Source organism: Crocuta crocuta, unplaced genomic scaffold, assembly GCF_008692635.1.
Source record: "Crocuta crocuta isolate KB4526 unplaced genomic scaffold, BGI_CrCroc_1.0 scaffold30, whole genome shotgun sequence".
Classification (NCBI taxonomy): domain Eukaryota; kingdom Metazoa; phylum Chordata; class Mammalia; order Carnivora; family Hyaenidae; genus Crocuta; species Crocuta crocuta.
This window is the reverse complement of record NW_027528345.1, coordinates 13080518-13089243: the sequence shown is the minus strand read 5'-3', so window position 1 is coordinate 13089243 and position 8726 is coordinate 13080518. Positions and strand designations below refer to the sequence as shown.

Below are 8726 nucleotides of genomic sequence, written 5' to 3'. Positions count from 1 at the left end.
ACGAGTTCGGCTTTTTTTCTTTCTTTCTTTCTTCTTTTTCTTTTCTTTTCCTCCTTTTTTTTTCTTTGGTTCCAGGGCAGAGCTGCTCAGATTTAACAACTTGCAGACTGAAGGAGGGAGGTGGCGAACAGGAGACCATACTTTGGGGTGGGGTGCGGCGAGAATTAAAAGTGTGGCATTTATAAGACGGAGAGGGCACGGAACTGTTACTGCTGTGCACCCAACCCTGGTGAATTCTTAACCTTCCTTTCACTGCCCAATAGAAAGGGGAGTTGGGGTCTGTTGGGAGGGGTGCTGAGGTGGAGAGACTCCCAGGAGGGCTTTTGTGGGGGCTGGGTAGGGACCCAGCCCTTTTCCTGAGCATGGCAGCCCCCCCCCCCCCACTTGGCTGGCAGTATGGTCTTGCATTTCAATTTGGACCAATAATTTTGTTCTCTAGGGTCTTGGGGGGCTTCGGGCCTGCTCCACACACTTTTAGAGAGAAAGTAGTTTAGAGCTGTGTCTAAAGGAGGGAAGGAAAGAGGGCCCTTGAGGGGAGGGCCACATGGTGTGTTTGTGGGTGTTTGGCGGTGTCCTGGTGCTGTGCTGGCAGGCCCTGCTGTTTGTCTGGTAGCTGAGCTGCTCTCTTGCAAATGCGAAGCTGGGTGTTGTGGGGCAGCTTTCTGACTTGTGTATCCCCCTCCTCCACCATGTGGCTGGAGTGAGTGTGCCTTTATGCCTCACTGTGTGCTCCTCGGTGCCAGGGGCCTGGTGGGGTACAGGAGGCCATTGGTAGTCTGTCTACTTTTGTGCCCTGCCTGTTGATGTGTGAGAGTGTCTCCCAGGAGGTGTGTATCAGATTGTGAGTCTGGGCTTCTCAGTCCCGCGCCTCGCAGCTGGGAGCGTTTACAGCCGGTTATAAAGAGTTTGTTTGAAGCTCCGCTCAGCCTGGCCAGGAATTTCCTCAATTTCAGCAATTTGGGCTTTAAAAGGAGAAAAACCCAGAGCCCACCCCCCCCTCCTCCCCAGCAGGGGCCCCTGCCTAGCCTGGGAGCAGCATCCCAATGGTGGGGTCTCGGCCTCGGGAGACCCACTTAGCCTTCTTGTGCCCTTCACCCCCAGAGTGACCAGGGCCACTGAGGCGCACTCTAGGGCTCAGAGGGCAGAGTTGTGCCAGAAGGGTGCCCAGGAGGGGTGACAGTACCACTCAGACAGGAAAAGCTGTCCCCAGGCCTGTCTCCCTGCGGCCCCCAGTCTTTATAATTGCCTGGCACTGCCCTATGCCAGTCTGACCGCACCCAGGCCCTTTCGCAAGAGAGGAAATGAGGCAGCGCTCTGCGGGCAGGGAGGGCGTCAGCGCCCGAGTGAGCACCACCCCACGCACTGGCCTGTGGGCAGCACGTGTGCCCTCCCAGGACACCAGAAGGGGTCCTGAAAGGCATTCCAGCCGGCCCCACGTCTCTCAGTGCCCCTCCTGGAGTCTCCCGCCCCGGACCTGAATAGACTCCAGGCACCTTCTTTCCTCCCCTCTCCTCTGTCCTTTGCCATTGGGGAATCTCACTCCAGCGGGATTCTTATGCTAATAGTGTCTGTGTGTGTTGGGGGGTGGGGAGGGCTTCCCTCCTGGAGGGAGGGTGGAGCTAGCCCGGAACCCCAGCTTCCTGGGCATTCCTTCTGCCCTTCTGGCGGTATGGGGCGGACTTTTGACCAGGTGGGCTGCAGCAGGTTAGAAGGAAGAAGGTGCTTTTGAGGTGGGTGCGTGGGACACTCCTTAGGGAGGGTCCTAGCATTTTCTTGCGTTAACTTGGGCCCTCTTGGTTTGGGCAACGGGTCCTACAGGTTGAATAATTTATAGATTTCTCTGCCTCTGAAGATGAACCACAGACCCAAAAACCCCCACACAACCGAGCAGCCTCCTGAATAAAGGGTGCCCAACCCCGTCCCCCTGTGTGGCGTGGGCTGAGGCCCCCTTTGAGCTGCGATTGGGTGTTTGTGGGGAAAGTTGAGGAGTGAAGACATGGGCTGGGAGAGGGTCCAGAGATAGCTCCCCTCCCCCATGAGCCCTGTTTACCCACTGTCACCTGACTTTTCCCGCTTTGCTACACCCCCAACCGCTTCTCAACCTGAGAATCTGAGCAAATACCTCAGTCTGTCCTTCCCCGACTTCTTGACTTCTCAGGCTCCCTGCCTGGCCACTTACATCTAGCCAGAGGACCTGAGAGTCTTGGCTCCACCATTAGCTGGCAGTGTGTCACCGGGCCGGTCACTCCCCTCCCTTGGCCTCAGTTCCTTCAGGTGTAAAAGAGGGCTGTTGCATATCTGCTAACCTACTTTCTTGATACCTTGTCCTGTTTGCTCCACTGCCTCGGTGCCTTGGTGGTTTCCGGGTAAAAGGACGTTGACGGTTATCTGGGGGGGGATATGAGGGGGAGAAGCTGGAGGATTATTTGTACTACTGTACTACTTGAGAGAAAATAAGGTCCTCTTCGACCTCAGGGTACCCGGGGTACTGAGTACCCCTGCAGGTCATTGAGCCAGGTGTGAGCTCCAGGTGGCTGGTGCTTGCCTACCCAACTCCAGATCTACTGCCTGGGGGGAGGAGGAGGATGGTGGGAGGTAGATGACCCAACAAGGTGGACCAGTGTGACAGAGTGACTGACTGAAGAGTGCAGAGCCGCAGCCCACAATCCCTTCCCCTACCCACTTTATAGCTGGGGAAACTGAGGCCCAGAAGTTAACTTTCAAGAGGGCCTTGGCCTGGAACCTAGCAGGGTCGTGCGGGCTGGCAGGATCGGAGGGCTCGGGCTGGCACTGTGGTGCAGGGAGATGGCCAGACTGCGGGAGGTGCACTGAGGGCCGTCGTTTGGGGCTTTCTGGAAGTGTTTACTATGGGGCTGTACGTGGTTGTTGGGACTTTAAGTCAGTGCGGCAGTGATGGTATCGTCACCTCCGAGCAAGAGGGAGAAGTGGGAATGGGGTGTGTCTGTATAGCGAGGATGCTGGGAGATCTGAGGGGTCCTTCTCCCCCGACTGTCATGTCATTGCTTTCCCCTCAGCGGTGGAGACGCAGAGCACTAGCTCAGAGGAGATGGTGCCCAGCTCGCCCTCACCCCCTCCACCTCCTCGGGTCTACAAGCCATGCTTCGTGTGCAATGACAAGTCCTCTGGCTACCACTATGGGGTCAGCTCCTGTGAAGGCTGCAAGGTGTGTGCGTAGTGGGGGTGGGCGCTCTGGGCCTCCGGTCCGGACCAGAGGGGCAGGACGCTGTGTGCGAGTAGCCGTCCCTGTGGAGTGGGAGGAGCTGCTTTGCACCCACGTGGTGGCTCGCAGACTGGGTCCGGCCTGGGGCGACCCACAAGGCCTGTGAGAGGCTGGTACTCCCAGCATCCTGCTTCACTGCCCACCCCCCACCCCCAACTCCAGGGCTTCTTCCGCCGCAGCATCCAGAAGAACATGGTGTACACGTGTCACCGCGACAAAAACTGTATCATCAACAAGGTGACGCGGAATCGCTGCCAGTACTGTCGGCTACAGAAGTGCTTTGAAGTGGGCATGTCCAAAGAAGGTAGGCCCCTAGCGCTGGCCTGAACAGGGGCCCCTCCTGCCCTACCCGGTCATTGCTGTCCTCTCCCACTGGCCACCCCCACTTCCCTGACCTCTGAGACCTGGCCTGCCCTGGGATGCTGCCTCCTCCCTGGCCAGTCCTGTTTGATTAGTGCCATTCACCTAGGAGGCTCCACCCCTTGCCATTCTCCCCTGTCAGAGCTTAATCCTTCCTCTGAATGAGTGAATGGGGGTTACTGGCTCACTTTGCCATTTTATGGGGAAGTTGGGGGGGCTCTCCAGTCCTCTCCACTGCTCCCAAGACTGAGCCTGAGGTGGATCTGGGGTGCCCCCCCTCCCCTGCGCCATTGTGCTGCCAAGGCTATAAGTGGATATCCTGCCGCCCGCATATCCTGCCCCCCCCCTCCCCAGCTCCTGCAGGGTGACAGGAAGGGCAGGATGGAGCCGAGTGGCTCTGGGAGGGAGCAGGGGCTGCAGGCCCTGGGTGGGGCTGGAGAGAGCCAGCCTGGGAATGGGAGCTATTGTAGGAGCTAGGGAAACTGAGGCAGTGATTAGGGGCTTCCCAGGGAATAGATATTCATGATAAGGACTGAGTGCCTGATATCAGGGTGAGAGGGGTACCCAGAGGGACGTTCTGAAGGTCCTGACCCTCTTTGTTTGTGCCTTTGCCCCCAAGCTGTGCGGAATGACCGGAATAAGAAGAAGAAAGAGGTGAAGGAGGAAGGGTCACTTGACAGCTATGAGCTGAGCCCTCAGTTGGAAGAGCTCATCACCAAGGTCAGCAAAGCTCATCAGGAGACCTTCCCCTCACTCTGCCAGCTGGGCAAATACACCACGGTGAGTCCAGTGAGGGCAGCGGATTGTTCGCTTTGGGGACTTGGTAGGGGCTCAATACGGCCATGCTCTGCTGAGGACAGGGAAGGGCGACAGAATGCAGAGGGGAGAGCTTGGGGTTTGGGCAGAAGGAAGACGACCCCCAGGGCGGGCCTCAGCTTGCATTCAACCTGCCCTCCCTGCAGAACTCCAGCGCAGATCACCGGGTGCAGCTCGATCTGGGGCTGTGGGACAAGTTCAGCGAGCTGGCCACCAAGTGCATCATCAAGATCGTGGAGTTTGCCAAGCGGCTGCCTGGCTTTACAGGGCTCAGCATTGCTGACCAGATCACTCTGCTCAAGGCTGCCTGCCTAGACATCCTGGTAAGTGAAGCCCTGTGGCATGTCTCCCGCCACGGCCGGACCCTCGTGGGAGGCCAGGGAGTTGGTCTACCACAAAGATTTCATGATCTCTCCTTCCCCCTCCTCTCTGGGACTCCCCAGATCGCCTCTAAACCCAAGCTTTCTCTGTATCTTACCCCCTGCCCCAAGACCTGGTCCTACACGTCTGGACCTCTGCCTCCTTCTGCCTCCCCAATCCTCCCCCGGCTTCGGATTCTCCCCCTCTGCCTTCCTCCTCATGCCCGCTTCAGGTTGCCCTCTTTCTGGACCTAACGTCCTCGCCTTCCGTGTGTACCCCAATGCCCCTTCTCCCCGCCAGGACGGGTGCTCCTCCCCAGAAACAGCACTAACCCTTCCCCTCCCCCCTCTCCAGATGCTGCGGATCTGCACAAGGTACACCCCAGAGCAGGACACCATGACCTTCTCTGATGGGCTCACCCTGAACCGGACCCAGATGCACAACGCCGGCTTTGGGCCCCTCACAGACCTCGTCTTTGCCTTTGCGGGGCAGCTCCTGCCACTGGAGATGGATGACACGGAGACAGGACTGCTCAGCGCCATCTGCCTCATCTGCGGAGGTGCCGGGGCGCCCCCTGGTGGTTGCTCAGGGTTCTTTCCCACCACAGCCCACACCTGATCTCTGACCAGGCAGGAGACCTTGGTCCCTCCCCACTGGGATTGTCGCACCTGCCCCATCCACAGACTTCTCAGACCCCGGACAGGCTCCCGAGCAGCCCCGGAGGATAGAACAAAAAGGAGAGCAGAGTCAGAGAGAGCTGAGAGGGTCCCAGATACTGGTGCTGACATAGGGGTCCGGGCAGGAGTGACTGACCAGAGGGGAGAAGGCACAGGGCTTGGAGCAGGGGAGGTGGCCTGGATAGGCTCAGGAACAATAGGCAAAGGGTTGATGGGACAGAGTTTGGGGCCTGGAGTGCCATGGGTCTGGGGTAGCTGGGGAGCAGCCATTTGTCGCTGTGTCCCCCATCTCTTCCTCTCTCACTGCACTGTGCTTGTTCCTGTAGACCGCATGGACCTGGAGGAACCTGAAAAAGTAGACAAGCTACAGGAGCCACTGCTGGAGGCCCTGAGGCTCTATGCCCGCCGGCGGCGGCCCAGCCAGCCCTATATGTTCCCGAGGATGCTCATGAAGATCACTGACCTCCGGGGCATCAGCACCAAGGGTGAGTCATGAGGGATCCTCCCCTCTCTCTTCCTGGAGCTGTTGGTCTCCCAGTGCAGGCAGGCAGACAAGCAGAGACAAGAACCGCGTGGGCGCGAACCGGGCGGCCTACACTCTGGAATCCTAGCTCTGCCGCGGGCTCGTGGCGAGACTCTGGGCAACTCCCTTTACTTTTGGTGCCTTATTTTCATGTTTGTAAACTGGGCTGTATTTCCTCATAAGCTATCGGAGAGGACTAAACGAATTAACACCAGCGGGCTTAGAACTGCCCTGACTTAACAATGCGACTCCCCAGTCGCAGTAGCCGTGTTTCAAGTGCTCGCTGGCTGGCGATGACTGTCCTGGATGAAGCAGATAATGCCATCATCACAGAAAGTTCTGTTGGACATTGATGGGTCAGAAGGACGGCTGGCAGATAGTAGGTGTTCCATAAATATTAGTTATAATTGTAAACGTGAGGAAGAATAGGCCTAGGAACAATTGGCCAGCTGTGGACGTGGGAGGGTGGGGTGTCTGAGGAGTGTGGCTGCCACTTGGACCTGGTGCGATCTTTGAGGAGATGGCCTGAAAAAATGGCAGCAGGCTTGGCAGAGAAGGCAGGTAGAAGTTGCAGGCGGAGGAGTGGCCCCCAGGAACCCTGCAGGAGGCAGGGACAAGTAAGTAGCAGGCTTGTGCTGGGAGCCCCCAGAGGGCAGTCCCGGGACAGCCAAGAAAGGTTAAAGAGGTGGCCTCAAGGGCCGTGGGCCTCTGTCCCCCTGAACCTCTTTGTTCCTCTGTTGCAGGAGCGGAAAGGGCCATTACCCTGAAGATGGAGATTCCGGGCCCGATGCCTCCCCTAATCCGAGAGATGCTGGAGAACCCCGAAATGTTTGAGGACGATTCCTCGCAGCCTGGTCCCCACCCCAAGGCCTCTAGCGAGGATGAGGTTCCCTGGGGCCAGGGTAAAGGGGGGTGCAGCCCCCAGCCTGACCAGGGCCCCTGACTTCTCCTGCCGTGGGGGTTGGGGCTCCAGGCAGCAGACTGACCATCTCCCAGACACCTCCAGTGACTGGGGGAGGACGAGCTCTGCCCTCTCTCCACCCCTTCCAGTGAGCTCCTTGTTTTTGCCAAAGTTTCCAGGGGTGCCTCTGTGTTCATCCCCTTCCTGCTCTGACGGGCTCCCTCCCCTGTCTCAGGGGCCTGCCCTGCCCCCACCAGGAGAGAGGGCAGAGGGGTGAGCCTGGGTTGGGACTGTAAAATCTCAGCACTGCCCCTCAGACACCAGGGTCCCAGGCTCCCCAGGGCAGGAGGAAGACCCTGCCAGTGCCGCAGCCCCTTCCTTTGCCAGGTGCTCAGGCCTCTGGGAGCAAACAGGAACACTAGAGACCAAAAAGGGGGTGCGGGGGGGGGCTGAGCCCACCCTCTTGCCCCTGCCCTTGGTGCCTCATGCTACGTAATGCACCTGCCGGGTGCACACTGCCCTCTGTGCCGCCTCCTCGTGCCAGGTCAGGCTGGGGCAGGCTGGGCCCTGCATTTCTGTGGAGGGCCAGAGGGTGAAAGGGACAGCTACAAGTGCATTCGGCACCTCTTTGCCTGGGCCCAGAGTTGACCTTGTGCCCTCCGTTACAAGCCCCTCCCCCGGCCCTGTCATGTGCCTTGGGCTTCCCCTGCCTCCCATCTCAGCCACCGGGGCAGGGAGTCTCCTACACTACAGAGGGACCAGGGGATCCCTCCCCCCCCACCCCGAGTGCCTTCCCTCCTTGATCTCCAGAGCAGCTTGGCCCAGGGAGTGGGGGGGTGGGCGCTGCTTAGCTGATCCTTCCCTGACCCAGAGGAAACCTCTATTTATTTATTAGCTTTTGTTTACACCCTGGACTTGACCCCTTCCTCCAGGGGTCTTGGGAGGGGGAGCCCAGGGCCCCTGTGACCCCTCCCTTCTTCCTCCAATCCCCAGTTTGTATTTAGCTGCCAAATAAGATTCCCGCTGGCTCCCCTTTTTCTCTGGGGGGTCAGGGTGCTGTTCCCTCCCCTCTGTTTACATCTCCCCTTCCCCCGCTGTATCGCATATTGCTGAGTTTTCTATTTTTGCAAAATAAAGTGATGGAAACTCATGGATGGCGTGTGGCTCCTTCTGGCAAGTGGCAGGGGAAGTGACCAGCTGACCTGGAGAGGGTCTGGGTGAGGAAGGTGAGCGCCTAATATACTGGATTCTGTAGCTTTCTTAGGGAAACCAAGGAAATCGGATGGAATGTGCCTGGATGGGGGTGTTGGAAGGTGGGGTAAAGGGAGCTCCCAGGAGCCTAGGCTGGGTGTCTGGGCCTCCCACAGCCACCAGGTGTGTGTCTTAGATTGGACACAGTGGGCCTCTGGGGAGGTGTGAGTGGGCCCAGAGGTCTTTTAAGTTGTCCCCACCCCCAGTTAAGTGTCGGTGCATATCTGCCCTTCTCTGCGGAAGGGGTTTGTGGAAGTTGCACTGGTTCTCGTGAGGGTCTCGGGCCCCAGAAGAGGGGAACCACAGCCTGCATCTAAGTTACAGTGTTTCAGTTTTACGCCAACGCTCCCTTTACTTCATGAGCTCCCCTGCTCTGTGACCCCACTATCACCTTACAGATCACTCCCTCTGCCCCTTGTGACCCCACCTTACCCCGGGACCTCACCCCCCATGACCCCACTGTTACCTTCTGCACTAACATCCTTGCCCCTACATGCCTCACCTCTGCAACAGCTCCATCCTCAGCCCACTCAGGACTTACCACTGTACCCCTGTACTCTCCCCCTCACTGTCTGTGACTCCCCCTCCGCCCCCCCC

General features: G+C 58.5%; 1 protein-coding gene across 2 annotated transcripts in view; it reads left to right on the top strand.

The window, feature by feature from the left end:
• Positions 1 to 8028, top strand: part of RARG (retinoic acid receptor gamma) — a 19302-nt gene extending 11274 nt beyond the window's left edge. For both annotated transcript variants that reach the window (XM_077753471.1, XM_077753472.1), the window contains 7 exons: positions 3036 to 3184; positions 3404 to 3545; positions 4221 to 4381; positions 4564 to 4740; positions 5132 to 5336; positions 5781 to 5939; positions 6721 to 8028. In XM_077753471.1, the coding sequence (XP_077609597.1) occupies positions 3036 to 3184; positions 3404 to 3545; positions 4221 to 4381; positions 4564 to 4740; positions 5132 to 5336; positions 5781 to 5939; positions 6721 to 6920 (1193 nt within the window). In that variant the 3' untranslated portion in view covers positions 6921 to 8028. The remainder of the gene's footprint in view (positions 1 to 3035; positions 3185 to 3403; positions 3546 to 4220; positions 4382 to 4563; positions 4741 to 5131; positions 5337 to 5780; positions 5940 to 6720) is intronic.
• Positions 8029 to 8726: the final 698 nt, after the last annotated feature.